At 32.2% G+C, this 17962-nt stretch overlaps 1 protein-coding gene across 4 annotated transcripts in view; it reads right to left on the reverse strand.

The window, feature by feature from the left end:
* Positions 1-17962, reverse strand: part of LOC145662003 (uncharacterized) — a 202782-nt gene that overhangs the window by 153100 nt on the left and 31720 nt on the right. For all 4 annotated transcript variants that reach the window (XM_081727341.1, XM_081727340.1, XM_081727339.1 and 1 more), the window contains exons 6-10: positions 15415-15480; positions 9421-9525; positions 5712-5774; positions 3918-3989; positions 2531-2638 (exon numbers count right to left, since the gene is read on the reverse strand). In XM_081727341.1, the coding sequence (XP_081583467.1) occupies positions 2531-2638; positions 3918-3989; positions 5712-5774; positions 9421-9525; positions 15415-15480 (414 nt within the window). The remainder of the gene's footprint in view (positions 1-2530; positions 2639-3917; positions 3990-5711; positions 5775-9420; positions 9526-15414; positions 15481-17962) is intronic.

Genomic DNA, 17962 nt, shown 5'->3' on the forward strand with positions numbered 1-17962 from the left:
AAGTCTTTATGCGGTAATGAGGATTGTTTAAATTGTAAATGTATTTTCTAATCATTTAAAATTTATGGTTATAACATCATAAAGTCCTATGCTCAAAGCACCTTACTCAATCTCACTTTAGAATTGTAGTTATGGGATACTTTGCGCTGTGTAACTTTGTAAAAGATCTGGTTTGAAAAAAGGGCCCAAATTGAGCTCGTAGTTAGGTTAACATTCTACTCCGCACAATTGCAAACTTACATTGATAAACAAGCTACTAATTTTACATTTAAAAAATAATTAACAGTTTGATCTACTTATAATACGAAAGAACCTTATTCTGACATCCGCAAAATTAAAATGATGCGAAATAAAAACACCTTACTTTACTCGATTATCACAGGTACAACAACGCTCCGGACAGATGGCAAATAAAATAAACAATGGTCTTCGTGGTAAAGAATATCCAAAAATATATGTTTAACAATGCAAAATATTTTCTTATATTTGTTACCACTTCCGTAAAACATATTATGTTTCTATGTAATCTTACAGAAATACTACGTACATGTAAACTGAACCCTCCAAACATAATACATTTGTTAAATGACTTAAATAAATGAGACGAAATGAAACAAAATTATTATACTCGAGTATATAGTGAGTCCAGTATAATGTGGACAATGTATCAATGCAACTTCCGAGATATTTTCTGCTTACATTTATGCGGCATCTTAAATTTGTATTCAATGGATTAATAAACATTTACTTGTAGAAAGTGCAATGTATTATTGACCTTCTTTTCCGTCCCTTTTATTTCCATTATGTTTGTGTACGAGATTAGTATCATGACTAGTCAAAGTTGACAAGTATGAGTACCGAACTATATTTCTCATTATGTTATTATCAGAATCAAATGTGGATACTTCAAGTGTCAATACTATTACAGATGATTCTAAATTGGTTCCTATGTATCATTTTTGATTCGTTTGAAATTCTAAGTTTCATGTTTCTCAGGGGAAAACTCAACGCGAAGTTCGTGCTCTCACTACACGTCAGAAGTATTCGGGATATTACAGTGGTTTTGTTCTTAGAAAAATCTCACATCATTCCTCTCAATGTTCATCGAACTTGAGGAACTTGATAATCCGTAGGAAGACATCCTTCTGAAGAATTCATTAATTACTTATTTTGTCGAAATCGTTATTCCATTGTTGTTTTTATGACCATAACCAATTATGTTGCTCTTATTATTTCTATAATGTAAAGTAGTATATCGTTAGCTTTTAAATTTTATTTTTAATTTGCTTATACGAACTGTATTCACATAAAAAATGATTATTCTAAGAAATCAAATATTGTAGTAATTCATCTAAATGCCTCGTACACATCTTTGATTTTGACATTGTCGTATTTCTTCATTTTTTATTTTGTTCTGCGTATTTTGTGTACTTGTTTATTAAAGGGATGTGATTGGAATTCCCTTGTTCTTTTTCATACCGCTCAGTGTGACTCGAAGCTGCATCCTAATGACCTAGGTCAGGCCCATTTAGTGATATTATTATAATTTGCAGTGAACTGACAGTAGATATGTAAATTAGTGTCAAAAGGTGCAAGTAAATATCTTCAAAAGTCATCTAATGTATGCCATGTGCTGGTTTTCAGTAATATTTAAAGCAACTATATATAGTTTTTGAATTTCAGAGATTTAGATGTTACTGTCTATTATTAATATCATATGTAGCCACTTCATTATTGGCCCTTCCTTGCTGGTGTGAATTGTAGTAAATTAATCAAAAATAAATCTCTTTGGATTTGTCGCATTTATTTAGTCTAAGTAACCATATGCACAATTGTCAAATTGTGGAAGTAATTATTCATAAGATGTATATTTTGGTATTCAAGGAGGCAGTGTACGAAATTTTAAACATTAAAATTCCTATCAGTACAACACGGTCAAGCTCGCTCCTTAGAGCATTGCCGTGAAAGTAATAATAATGTAGTGTAAGGCGTGTTGTTGTAATATTCCAAGTAGAACACACCACGAAAAAATTTGACTTAATTCTAAGTAATATTTATTGTGATTATATTACAAGTTAGTATAGATAAAATGTGTCTAAAATCAAATAAATATAGGAAAATAAAATATGGTAAAAGATTCAGTTAGTATTATTCCGAATATAATCTTTCAATTCATAATTTTATTTATTAAGTAATGTGAAATTAAACTGATAAACAAACATATAATTTTATCACAATTCCATTTGTCGTACAGTTCGTAATTCAAACCGTGAAGTAGAATTCCAAAAGTATATCTAGAACTTCCAAAATATATTATTTGCTTAAATTTGAAGATCCATAGTTTTATTTGTTACACTATATAAAAGTAATTCAGTTCATATAGATTCTCAAAATATCCTATGATAAAGGGTATAACGAAAAAAGTGAATTTATTATATCAGTTCATATATATTAGACGTTGTGGTAATTTTCAAAGATCAAAAACCTATATAATACAATATAAATAAATATTCGACAAAATGGTATTTACCAGCTCCTCTGGAACAGTTCCTGTAAGCGCAAGATTGGTGAGAGCTAAATACTGGCCCAAACTCCTGAGAAATGTCGTATCATCCTCCAAGTATAAATCGTCGTAACACTGAAATGACGTAATTTAATAAATAAATGTAGTATTCATACTAGAATATTAAAGCGTTTTAGTAATATAAATCTATTTTCGTCTGAGAAAGGCGTTTCTCTTCAAGTCTCCAACTAGTAATATCCAAATAATCCTCAACAAAACCGACAATTCATATATCATGAATTACACAATTAGAATTGTAACAACTAGTAAAAATATGTCTGTTTTTCTCATAGATAATATATGTCAAACACTCATTGTAACACTTGTGCACGATTTATAATATTCTATGACTTTTTATGTACGAATAAACAATTGAGCAATAACAGTTACTGCAGTGTTATTATAATATTTTTCTTCCAAAATTAATGTAATGAAATGTGAGAATGATATGTTTGATGTCGCCTTTTTGTTAATTACATATACGATTTTGGTCTATTCGCTTACAGCGAATACTAGTCTTACACATTTATTAAATTCCTGCTTCAACTCAAATATACGGTATTCTAAACTTTATTTCATTAATTATGCTATATATTCAATATTATTTTAATTATATTTATTCCACCAAGTGATCAGATTACTTTTAATGTGAAAATAAGAAAATTTAATTACGTTCGCACATATATATACCATGAAATTTTATCGCTTTTTTAAGAAACAAATTGTTACATATTTCAAATTTAATAGTTATTTTGGACGCCTGCATATTCCAATATTAAGAATAGTAAAAAAAAGAAATAAAATTGCATTATTGAATTATTTTTGTTATTTATGTATATTTTATTTGGGACACCACGCTTTAATATTTCAATTCAGTCCATAACCATATCATTCATTTAATTTCGCATTAAAACTCATTATACACAGTGTGTTATAACTGTGTGTATCAAGCTTAAATTGTACATTTCTCTCAATTAATATAATATTTTCTTATTTGCAGGTAAGATATACTTTCTAGGTGCTAAATTACTATACAGCATCCGTTTAATACAACCTATAAGAAATCAATTGTGAATAAAATCAAATGACACTAATATAGGACTTAATTATCACACTTCAAACAATTAATTTTAACATTTGACGTAAGTTATAACAGTGAATTAAATGAAAACACTTCGTGTTCACATTCTACAATGTTCCAAAAATTGTTGAATTAAGATAGTGTACTGTAAAATTTAAGTTGTTGTATTATCCTATACTCACTTCTTAAGTTGTTTGGAAGATCTTTCAAAGAAATTCTATAAAATATTTTTTATGTTTATCAGAATGAAACAACTTACTGATTGCTACCTACCTTTGATGGAGTAAATTCTACGTGTATTCCAGTAACATTAAGATAAAAATCAGTAATTACTGGAACTACAAACTGAAATGATAATATGATATAAACAGATTAAACATCGACGGTTAAAATCCAAGAAATATAATTATTAATTTTAATTAACTAAGAGTATTTAACTTTGTAAACATTGTCAATAACATTTTAAGTGATAATAAAAAAACACGAATACCTTGAAGGGTTTAATTAAGTAAATTAACACAGAGTTTCACTTACTTTAGCTACAATATTACGTCTAACGCTATTTACAATGGTGTCTTATAGGTGAATAATGGCACCAATTACTCAATATCAAATACACTATTCTTTGGTATGATTAGTTCAGGTTACTCTGCAAAGAAGGGGGAGGTGCCTAACGCTGTCCGATGTTCATCAAGCACGTCCCACCTGCCTTCGCCGAACATTATCGACCTAGACAAAAATTTTTTTGTGCTCTGTTGTAGATTTAGGGATTTCTTTGCTCAGATGTATTTTATAAGATGTAGATTTACGCTTAAAATTTCAACATTATCATGAGCAATTACACACCTGATAACAAATACCACAAAACCCACACAAAATTCAGATTATTTCAGCCTAGAGAATCACAGTGTGGCCTGCATATTTCACGGTTCTATGGAGTTGGATGTTACTGTTCATATTTCTTTTTTTATAGAAAGGAGAACCGTGAAGAAAACGATGATGTCATACGTTTCCCTTTTTCATAGAATATAAAAAATGTTGAATAGCACTATTTGCGTAGTGCAAAATTAATGTGATCACTTATGAGCGGTTAGGCCAGTAGAACATAAGAACATAATATGTCATAATATGTAACAGCCAGTAGAATGTGTTTTTCGACATTAGCTGCGTGAGTTCTTGCATGGGTTCCTTGCTCACTATCAGTGGCACCATAGTTTGAGCTACAATACGAATTAATTCTCTGTGATCTATTCAAAGAAACTTCCCCTAAGACCAGTTTTCCCTTTGCATTTTTTGACCACTTTCCCCTGTAGACCGTCGTCTAGAAAGACATTGCAAAACGCAGTACTCCAGCACTTTAAACACTTTATTAAAATCTGTACCGTGTAATCAAATGTCACACATATATTCTTTTTGGTAATAAGAGAGGTAGAGGTACACACTTCATATTACCTGTTTTTATTCAGTTCACTGCACGCTCACGTTTTACTGCTCCTCACGTAGTATGTGGCTAGCCATAATGCACAAATACATGACGACCACATATTACATGACTAATATTCTGTAATCAAACGCAGTTTTTTTTACTGTAGAAAGTAAATAAATTATCTAGTCATGTTTATTCAGGCATAAATATGTTTAAATTACGGAGAAAAACCTCGTTTGAAAACAGTTAACAGATTCTCGAAATAATGCTTTAACTTCGAGATTTGCTTTTTCATAAATATGTTTCTAACTTATTTAACGAACTATTTACTGATTCTCATGCTATTGAGACATGTTTTACAAGAAGTAGTATTTAATTTAAAAAGTACATTGCTCTCTATACAAAAAGATATGAACGTATAATAACGGTTGGTTGCTTTAGTGGTTATAGAGTTATGAATTTTTCTGTCTACTTCAAAGAGGAAACACTATCTTCATGTAACAGTCGATGCTGAGTTTGGCATTGTTGATAGTTATATAATTCTTGAAAAGATTAAATATTTTGTGCATATTCATGCTAAACTATGTTCCGTTTGAGTTACAATATTAAGAACTCAATTTTAAATAATAGGTCATACTTACTGCGGAAAGAAGTGGTGAATTTCTGAGGAAATTAATTAGAATTTGCACGACTTTATTAGGAGCCTGGGAAAGAAAAAAATGTTTACAAATATTGGAAATATCAGCAATACAGAAAGTAACATCACTATTTATAACAATTTTAATGACTGCTTGCAAATAACATATACTTATCATGAATATATACTTTTATAAAATATATGAATTCAGTATAAAATGTATTTTTTTTTCAATGTACGTGCATTTATAACTATGTCCTTTAAATTATACTGATTGTTTCGAATCAGCACCGACAACGTTTGGGAGGCACCAAGATAAGACGAAAACTATACACCAACTGGGGTGCACAAATGCTTTCTTTCGGAGTTATGGGCTGCCAAAACATAGAAAATAAACTTTAACTTGTTCGCTGCCACTTGACGCCATACGGCGTCATTCATACCTATTTTTGTGTGCCATTGACGCTATTTGGCGTCAAGAAGTAGTTCAATTGTAGACATTCTTTGTGAAGTGGCACTCAGGAATTAGAGATTTGCACGGGCCCGGGCTGTGCCCGCGGATTTAAGTCCGACCATACTCTCGGAGCAGACACGCTCCTACATGAGTATATCGCCTCGAGCCCCGGCGAAACCATATTTCTCGGGTATTTTCAGGCGTAACTTTGTAAATATACCGTACGACAATATTTGTTGGACATTCTTCCTGGAGAACGTTTAAAGCACAACTGAAAAACTAAACCACTAGTTGCTGTAAATAAAAAACTACAATTTTACGATAATTTTTAAGTTTCTCTAATTTGGGCTTATTTTGGGCTTATATGATTATCACACGAGCTCGAGCCGGGCTTGGGCTAGGCTTGGGCCTAAATGCCGGCCCAATTGGAAATGTTTGACTCGAGTCTGGCTTCACATTATAAATTTACGGACCGGGTCGGGCTCAGCTAAAAATACCGCCCGTGCAGACGTCTAGAAGGTATAGAGCTTTTATTCTCTGGTGACACAGTGTTTGCGTAGTCATTTTCTTTAGTATGCTTGGTTTCCGCTATATGCTGATATTTTGTACAAAAGGATAAATGTTGCAAAAGTGTAGGTGGCACACTGAGTTGAAGTACTGAAGTCAAGGTTGCAGAGAAAGTGTGAAAGGTTCATAGTACAAAAACTATGGGACATAACATACTCGGGTCAAGATTCTACACAAGAATTAATATGTGAGCTCTCCAAAAATACATGTTTCAGAATTCTACGGTGCACAACGCAACAGTTTTTATACATGCAGTATAACTACGGATATATAATTTAAGACACTCACAAACTACGTCTATAAAAATTACTACGAAACTACCGCAGGATTCTGAAACGTGTGTATTTTGATACGACACATACTAGTTCCTAAATAGTTTTGACGCGACTACGATAGGTCCTATAGTATTAGAAATATGGACCTCTAAATATCATTTTTCAAGTTTTCGGCAGCCTATAACTCCGAAAAGAAGGATTTGTGCACCCATGTTGTTTTATACTTTTCGTCCTACCTTGGTGTCAGGAATAATCTCTCAAACGTCATCGGTGTTGTTTCGAAACACCCTGTATATGACATTATTACTATTCCAAACATATATTCAAAATAAATGAAAATATATTGCACATCAACTTTGTACGAAATTTACGAACACGTTTAGTGTTTTGTGTTGTTTTAGTTCAAATACTAATAAGATTGTTATTTACGCAACTTATTATTGTGTTTTACGATTTTTCTTTCATCTTACTCTACATTCATTGTAAATGCTGTGACCAAAGAAGCATTCCTATTTCCTATTCCGAAAGAAAGGAGCGCGTTGATTATAGTTATTATGATAAAAACAAATATAACTCCAACTTGGGCTGTATATCCTTGGGAAACAATAAACCAAAGATGCTAGGTTGGTATCCACAACTGTAAATATATTTCTTTTTTTATTTTAGGTGCAATAACACAATTTGAAATGTTATTAAGTGTAAAAAGATAACGTCCATTTAAATATTTAATAATAGGACATTTCCAAACTATTTATATGTAAGAGCACATGCTGCTTTTAGCAACTACGTTAGCATTCATGAAAGTACATTTCCAATCACAGTGACAATGAACATATATATATAAGAGCATCATTGGGTCCTCGGTGCTGAACGGGACGTTAAACACAAAATGAACTCAACTCAACTCAACCTTTTCCAACAAAGAAATTGGAGTCTTCATCCTGCCATTATACACACCAAGTTGTTTCACTTATAAGCAGATACTATGATCAACAAGCTAATGTTCCCATCGGATGATTTAAAGGTAATTGAATTATGGCTGTAGTATCAAACTGCTCATATCGTTGATTTTTGCTAAGCAGTAATGTTCTTAAAATGTGCGAAAAAACAGATAAATAATTACTACTTAACAGTTGATTATTGGTAACTCTTTCTAAATCTCTTATGAAACTTAAATTTATATACAAAGTACTTTCAAATTAAATTAACTCGAAAACTGATTTAAAAAACTAACACTTAAATACACTCAACTGTGAACATACAGGTAATCTACTTCCCATAGTTTAATATACAGGAGCTTTTTAATGTCCTATTCAGTAAAATACGATATTGTCAAACGCTGCAAGATTTAGGAGCTTCATCCGCAGTCAATATCACGACTATCCATCCCAATTATTCAAAGTTACTTACTGTCTATTTCTTATGCAGCCTCAAATTTGTTTTTTGTACTATAGTTGTTGTATTGTACTGTTCTTTGTTTGCAGTCAGATATAAACAAGTATGTCAAATATTTGAAGTTACGTCTCTTGCACCACATACATTTATTTTTCGCACTTACCACATTTTATTCTGCCTCACAAAAATTGATGTATAATAGGTTCAATATGTTTAGATAAAATCGTTGTTAATAATAATAAACTAAAAAGACAACAACAATAATAAATAATTAAACAATACAAGTTAGGAATGAAAATTATTTTACTCACCTAGCGATTGTTTCTTCACTAATACTTTATTAGCCCGTCAAGAAATTTATGTAACTCTTTAACTCTTAATTAGTTAAAAGCTTTTGTGTTATATATTATAGTCAATCGGACAATTTATTTCTCTCCCGCAGCCTTAATTCGAACTCTAGCAATTCCAAACTTCCTAATATGTTTGAATTTAAGATCCAATCGATTCTCATTATAAAATACAAGATAAAGAGAGTGAAGACGTTTGATTAGAAAGAATGATGATGAATTGAAGCAGATCCATGAATGGAGGCCAGTGTGTAAAAAGTGATTTCATTGAATTGTTCCAGAATTAGTAATTTTAGAGAATTTCATTTTAGAAATAGTTCGTACCTTTTAAATTTAGGATAACAGATTGAGTTATAAATAAAAAAAAATATTATTTGGTTGCCACAAGTATATACACGTATAAAACTTTATGTGCATACACACAAGTTCAATAGTATGAATAGGCAACCTCACGCTCAGGAAGCGAGTTAAGACATGTATTTTTTCTAACCATTTGCCTTTTTAACTTGATTTTTCCACAGAGAAAGTGAGTTACCAGGTATTAGGAAACGAAATTAGATGCATAAACATTGTTACTAACACAAAGACGAAAAACGGACGAATGTTTAATTTAACCTTATAATTTATTTAAAGGAAAATATATTATGTACATTAAAGATTAAAATAAATACTCACTAGATCGCCGTCAACGGCTGCTTTGAACAATCTCCTTAAATTCTTAAACCCTTCTGCAAATAGAGCAGGTGCATTTTCAATGATGTCTTTGAAGGTCTCAGCACTCTAGAAATGAAAATAATTTCTTCACAATATCGAAATCACTATAAACAATGTTTAATTAAATATTAGCTAAAAATCTCATCTGAAAGAGGTGAAGTTAAATTCTCTTGAGGCTTCAGTTTCTGGTTTATCCACATGTCTATTTCGTAACATAAAGTAGACGTTCAATTAGCAGTCAGGGAACTATTTAGTGGTCTGAAGATCTGGAGGTTAATGCCAAGTGTCATCAACTTTCAATGGATGTTGGAACATAATTTCTTTCTGAAACCATAAAATTTAAATAAAGTTAAATAAATAATCAATGTGTTTCTTTAAGTTCTAAAACGTGGAGGATGATGGCATATTCCGCTGCTTTGAGGAATGAGTCTAAGAACAGATTATGGGAGTGCTTATAATCGATTTATTCTGTTAAAAGTCTGATGTCTGCAGTAGGAGGTTTGAATTTTCAAGAGAGTTTTAAAAGTGAAATTTGTCCAATTCGAGTACTGATGATTTCTTTGGAAAATAATCTATAAAATACCGTGTATTGACTATCCAACACCTGCACATTATTTTAATACTATTGGGAATATGCTACAAAATTGATCCCTATAGTATAAGACAATTACACAGATAAACTGATATTTAAATCTTGATTTGAAACATGTAATGAAGTTCTTACATCGACCTTAAGAATATATTGTGTTTGCTATTCAGAAATATTGACATATAAAACGTCTTTCTATTATAATGAAGCATTTCGTTCTTCAAACAACTTTGTTGATCGTTTGGATAATTTGACGATTTTTGGTTAATTTAAGGAACATCTACCAGAGCAACATAATACCAAGAAACTAACTGCCAGTTATCAGTAACTGAGATGAAGTGGGTACTATAACATTTAATGGAATAACTAACACTTGTGACCAGAATATATACATTTATCGCATTCCTTCTTGTTTCACGAGAGTTCATTTCCTTCGCATTATCCTAGAAACAGAAACTGAACGCAAGAAAGAAGACGAGAACAATTTATGATTTGAGAAATCAGTTCTGCAAAAAGAGTTTTTTTTAATGTGGTACTTTTTCTGTGATTAATGTTGTCTTTGACACATATGTAGATAATTCTCTTATACAGTATATGCAATAAGAAGTCTTAAACAACAGTGTAGTTTTCTCGTCATGTACGAGATAGAACCCAAAATAAACATAAAAAAACATTCTTTTGAAAAAAAAACTTCTTTCTCATGATATAAAAAGGACAAGATAATGGTGGTTTTCAGTACTCCTCAGTGAAAACCAGCTTGGATAAAGGGAAACGTATTGTAGTATCCTATCAGAATCAGGTTCTTGCTACTATCCGATGTGTTCAATTTCTAGTAATAACACAAGAAGAGGCTCGTACAAAAATTATATAACTTGCTTTCTTTGTAAGTTTAAACGGAGCGGGACTGTAAAAATACTTTTCCTGAGACTGCTGTACTAACGCTAGCGATAAATTTCTACCCTCAACTTCCACAGGATAACTGGTTTGTTGTCTCAGGAGCTAAAACACGTGAGATTTCTGTTCGTATTGTATATCAAGCGTTAGGACACAAACGAGCTAATGCTTTGATTGGATGTCATTCTCTCTCAGGGCCTAATATCTCCGAGTATTATATGTTAAAGCGGAAACATAAATGTTCTTTAATACATTTATAGACGCTGATCAGACAGTTATTGACACTTTGCAAACACTGGGAAAAGATACTTTTAATGAAGACATGTTCAGAGTTCTTGAAGCCTTTATACGCTGTGTATATTTAAGAATCCCGAAGATAACTTCCCAGAAAAAAAATTCGCGGTGGTTTTTCAGTAAAAAAAAATTAAGTTGATGCATTATGCATGCCTCCAAGATAATATATTCTGTGTCCGGTCATAAAAAGGGCATATTTTCAAGCCCTAATATGGCGAAAAGCACATATTGGTAAACCTGGAATCCTACACTAACTGACTAGGGTTGGACAGTTAATGAAAAAGGGAAATATGAATCAATAATATGTGATATTCCTTGTGGACCTAAAGAGCTTCTCTCAGTGATGAACTTGTATGGTTAAGAGTTATGTACCTCGAAACGGACTTCGCACATAGGAAATCTGTTACTAGGATAATGCAAAGGAAATAAACCCAAATGAGAACTGTCATAATTCGATTAAGGGAAAACCTTTGTTGTGTGGCTTCTTATTCTATTCTTTCGTGAACCAGTCCGTCCGTATTTTGACATGCTGACGATTGGTTGAACAGCGTAAAATCTCTGTGACGTGAAGGAACGGAAATCAATAACAAGGAAACCGTCCCAAACTCACATAGTCCGAATTGGACGACATTTCGTAAATATACTAATTTGAGATTTGGTGAATAATGTGGAAATAGTCATTCAATTCGCTTTTACGTATTTTACGAGATATACAGGGTGATGCAAAACATAATGCAACATAAGACAACTATGTAATCCGAGTCCAACTTGGACGAAATACGCAAAATATAGTGTAACATAAGCCAAATATGTAATCCGAGTTCCACGTTGACGAAATTTTATATAGATACTAATTGGCGGTCGGTGAATATCAAGGAAATAGTCATTTAATTCGCTTTTGCTTATTTTACGAGATACACAGAGTGATGCAAAACATAATGCAAGATACGACAAATATATAATAAGAGTCAGAGTTGAAAGAAATTCCATATAGATACTAACTTGAAGCCGGTTAATAACGAAAGATTAGTCATTCGATTCGCTTTTGCGTACTTTACGAAATATACAGAGTGATGCGAAACAGAATGCAACATATGACAACTATATAATTCGAGTCCGAATTGTACGAAATTTAATATAGATACTAATTTGAGGTCGGTGAATAACGAAAGAATAGTCATTCGATTCACTTTTGCGTATTTTACGGGTTATACAGGGTGATGCAAAACAGTATGCAATATAAGAAAACTACGTAATCCGAGTCCAGCAAGAAGTGGTAACCACGGAAGTTGATCCTCTGTATATCATATGTTATGACTTATAACTGCCAGCGAAAATTAAGGTTTCACTTTTGCATAACGTGATCTGCGTGCACATCTCGAACGTTTATTTTGAATGCACTTGCATTAACCTGTCGTATGAACCTGCTGCTCGTGGGTAAGAGAGATAATTGGTATATTTGAATCTTGTATCCAGAATGACACTCTGACAGTTACAGCAAGCGACATTGACAAGCAAGGCGAGGCGTGCCGCAAGCGAACATGTGAGTTAAACTGTTTCTTTTGCAAACCTTTGTCTATTATTGTTTACAGTCATTGGGACCCAGTTTCCCTTCTAATGTTGACCTTCCAAAGTGCTAAGAGTGTAGTGTAGTGTCTATTAAAACAGAAGGAAGAATTAATGTTATAAAGATTGAAATAAGAAGAACAACTTCGGATTCTGGAAGTCTGTCAATTACTAACATGTGGATTCACACGAAAAGAAGAGTATCATTTACTTTTCAGTAAATGAATTTAATAAGAAAACGAATACTGGAGTACTTATCCCATGATAATTAAAACATATTTCTAAAATACTTATGAGCATCTGCAGATTTAATATTAATATTTATCACATTATATAATAAATTGTAGGAATAGGTATAATAAAAATGAAACGAAATGGTAATTGCTTTTGTTGAGTGATATACTAGATTTTGTATACTGTTTTTTCCTTACGTTTTACATTTTGATCAGATTATATCTTTTCTTTCTCTTATTAATTGGAAATATAGATCCAAATCTGTAGATTATAAAATACTGAAAAGAGGTAGCATGCAAAAGACATAAATATCTCACAGAAAAAAATGTATTTCAAATGTAAGATGGAAAGGAAGTCATTAAGTATTAAGTCAGTGTCCTTAATTTGATAATTTTACACGGCAAACATCAACGGTTTAATTTACTTCAATTATAGAGGCAAAAGCGATACGATGGTTAGGATGTTATGTTTATCAATTCGTTGATAATCATTGGTAAACAAATTGTTATATACAAATATACATTTACAGTTTTTCGATCTTCTTATGATTTTGGTGTCCAACGTCTGGTGGAACTGGAGAAAGAAGTAGCTATTTAATTGTCACCAGCCTTTGATTGAGGAAATTTTGTTTTCTTTGCGCTCACTTCGAAACACTGAAGCAGCTTTTTTTTCTTTTTTTTTGTTTAGGAGATCAATTTTTGTCTCCTATAGCGATGTAACAGATGAGGTTTGTCGTATCTCTCTTGATTTGTTTTAAAAATTTAGTGCCGCCAATTGATGTTGGATTAGTTTTTAAGCTTCGGTCAAGTTGTATGTAATATAGTTGATTGAAATATCCAGATGACCGTCAAAATCGTATGTATTCATTTCATGTCAATATTCAACAATGGCACAATCACTCTCTATAACCGTTCAATGCATTCTTTTCTCATTTAATAACATATCTAACCATTAAAAATCATAATTAGAGAGTAAACATAAGAAAAGTAAATTTCCCACGCAAAACTACTCCACACTATTCTGAATAGTAAAAGAATAGCTCAAATGTATTAATCAATAAGAGCTTTAACGTTAAAGGATTTACTTTTTCCAATTCTATTTTTACTTAATATTAGTTCTATTTTTGAAATAGATAGCGAAAACCTATTTTAGTTGTCCTCCTAACTGAAATGTTAGTTCAGTAAATGAGACAAGCAACCAAAAGAGTAAACTTAGGAACTTAGATTCCGCATCAAGGTTTATCTATATCTACGTATTTTAGAGTGTTATTAGTCGAAAACCACGAAATAGTGTACATAAAATACCTTGTAGGTAGAAAAACGTTTTGTTTAGTATAACGAGAAAGCTGTACAAGTTTTTATTACTATCATTCTTGACCAATGTTTATTTAACGTTTTTCTACAATACCAAATATGTCCAGTGATATGGAAAAGTGTTTTCCCTACAAAGCCAATCGAAGTATTTTGATGCATTGTTTTGGCATTAAGTAAGACATAAAATCATTAAAAATCATAACTGGAAAGTGAACATACGTAATTTTAAACTTATCACGCAAACCTATACCAAACTATTGTGAAAAGTTAACGAATAACTGAAAGGTACTAATCAACAATATTTTAAACATTAAGCGGTCTACTTTTTCCAATTCTATGTTTACGAAATTTTAGCTGTACTTTTGTAATAGGGAGCGCAGTAGCTCAGTGATAGAGCGTTCACCTCCGCTGCTTGGGGTCTCTGATTCGATCCTGGCTCGCGCCGTGTGGACTTTGTGATGAAGAAACACCCTGCTTGTGGGTTTTCTCAGGATTCTACCGTTTCCAGACACTTCCTTGACTCCACCATTTCATTCATTTCTCATCATCACTGTCTCATTTAGCCTAACCGGCATAAGCCTGGGACGTAAAACGTAAATATTTCATTTGATATCATTTCTATTTTTGTAATAGTTAGCGAGATTCTTTTCCAAGAAATGTAAATTCAGTAAATGAGACTAGCAACCAATGAAACAAAATATAAGAATTTCAATTCCACATCAAGACTTAGGTTCTGTCTACATGTTTTAGAGTATTGTTAGCCGAAAATCATTAGATAGTGCTTAAACATACCTTTTAGGTAGAACGACAGCTTCGTTTAGTACAACCAGCAAGCTGTTCGAGTTTTTATTACCATCATGCTTCACCAATGTACTCTTTTCTGTTGTTCAGTTTCACGGTAACCGCAGAGGCACGTGACGTTTCTTTGAACCTTTATATTAATTGTTAATAACTTAATGTCATAATATTTTTATATATAGGTAAATGATATAAATAAAAATAATTAAACAAGTTACTAATTCTTATATAATGCTATATACTCAATCTAGTGGGTGCAGTACTTACGCTTGTAATAAATGGTAAAATTGTACGTTGAACTTGAAGTCTCTCCGCCGATATTTCATTTAAATCCTAGAACAATATATAGATGCATTAGCTTTTGTCAAACACTGCGCTAAAAACACTAACTAAAGCAAAATATAACATGTTATGAAAAATAAGTAATATTTCTTCAGTAAGTAGTTGAATATCTTGAAGTTGACTCGATCAACTATTTGCTACATATAGTAAAGCTCTTGTTTCAGGATCAAATTTCTAATAATGTCAATTTATTTGACATATAACAGTTGGGATCGCCTGTACTAGCTACGATATTGGATATAAGAATACAAAGGAAAACGAGTTAATAAAATGTAGATTTAATTAATCATAACTTTGAAGAAGGCTCTGCTACGTGAACAATAATGCAATTTGTTACAGTTCAATACTTAGGATATACAACCTAAAGAAAATGGTAAAGACCAACTACGCACAAACTGCTGTCGACAAACAAATTCTGAATTCAATTATGAATTTCTAAGTATATTTATGGTGAATATAGATACAATATCTTAAACATGAGCTGGTTTAATCAGATATATATCGTGCGTATAAGCAACAGTGTACTTGTTTTATAGTAGTATTCCTATAATGTATTTTCATAAGCAAATCAGTGGTGAAAAGGATGAGAACCTATTTGAGCTAACACATTATAGAATTATTATAATTGACATCAGTAATGTAGTTGAGAGAAGTCTTTTCCATTAGGGTATAGCGAAAACATATGTTATACTCTGCGTTCTATAACACATAAAGCAATATTCGTAGAAGCAATGCTTAAAAAACCATATGGCGTTCTATAACACCTAAAGCAATACTCGCATAAGCAATGCTTAAAAAATATACAGCTTCCAATTTTACAATTATGTAAAGACACAACTTAGATGTATGTAATGTATGTTAGTAATTTAAATGAAAATCAGAAATGATGCTATAATATTTTTACTCTCATGTTACAATCTCATGGTACTACTATGTTAAAATCTAAATTAGAAACATTATACAGGAAATTCATTGCCATCCATTTCAGTGTTTTGGAAGGTCTTAGTCTAGCTCAAACTGCATCAACTCAGTAATTTGCTGATGAATTATACCTTATATATTGAGCTCAAAACGTCATTCTCAACCATATTATAGCAGAGATTCATAGAAACATTCCTGTAGTAAATGTTGTAAACAGTTCATGTTAGAGAATGTTAATGATTATAAACCTTTTTGTGGTTAGTTGATTCTATATCTATAGATTATATATATGTGGTATGTGATAATTAATATTCTTCAATATTTTAAACTTACCGCTATAACCTGGAGCCCACGCGAACCCAAGGTACTTCTATTTAGTGCCACAGGGCATGAGCACATATCGTACTTCGGGTGCTAATGCCCAGTGGCGTCTCATATCAAAATCGTTCTGATACAGTGCAAGCTTTATATCAACGAGTGTTTGCTTTTTCACCTTGAAGTTTAAATGTCATGTTTCTGTGACCTGGGATCCGACCGAACCCCAGATGTATTCGATGGGCAGATCGCTTTGTAAATTTTAATTTGTGCACATGCTGGAAGTCTGAAAGATTTCCTATTGTATCAACACGTATCACCACATTCTAGGTGTTCTTCAATAATGCCGTTAGCGTCTCTATTTTCAACAGGTATCACTGCAATCTACGTTCATATAATTTCAACATTTATACCACTTCTTTGATTACTCACTTTCAGGCTGTTCGCCAAGCAGCAAATACGTCTCCTACAGCGCTCCTGATTTGATTCTATTTTTTCTCTTAACCACTCGTAGATGAAAAGCTACAAAAGAATATATTGGTTGTGTGATACGTTCTTCGTTTGCAAAATTTCACGACAAAAGGGTGTTTCAACAAAAAGAAGATAAGCGTATATTTCATAAAAGTGACAGTGAAGATGATGTAGAATTTGGTAGCTGTGTCGAATCCTTCGAATATGAAGAGAGTGTAAATGATGAAACAGAAGACTTGAACTAGGAATATGATCAAGAATCTGAGAGTTGTAGTGAGACCAGTAACTCGTCTGTCGGCCATCCATCTAGTAGTAGTAAACAAGCTAGACATGATAACGTTTTGAATCGAGATCACGCCTTGGAATCGCGTCCAGGGTGTAAGTGGAATACCAAAGAACTTAATTAAACACAAAGGGTGGCTCGTAATAGTTTGAAACAAAAAAGAGTAGTAGATGATGCAAAGAATGTTTCTGAAAAATGTAGTGCTCTTAAACTGAACAGAACGCTTCAAATGGTCAATCGCATACCTTTAGGAGACAAATTGAAGAGCTAAGAAGTGTTAACAAACTAGCATGAAAAGCATTCCGCAAATGAAAAGAAATGGACGTAAGCAGATGAAACAGAAATATATAATTTTATTGGAATATTGTCACATAGTGCAGTTTACAAATCGGCGAATCAAAGTGTTGAAGAAATGCTGTCAACGTATAATTAGAGGTCAATATTAATGGTAGAATGTCAATGGAGCGGTTCCTTCATTTTCTT

The sequence above is a fragment of the Thermobia domestica genome, chromosome 10 (assembly GCF_964235325.1).
Source record: "Thermobia domestica chromosome 10, izTheDome1.hap1.1, whole genome shotgun sequence".
In the NCBI taxonomy this organism is placed as follows: Eukaryota; Metazoa; Arthropoda; class Insecta; order Zygentoma; family Lepismatidae; genus Thermobia; species Thermobia domestica.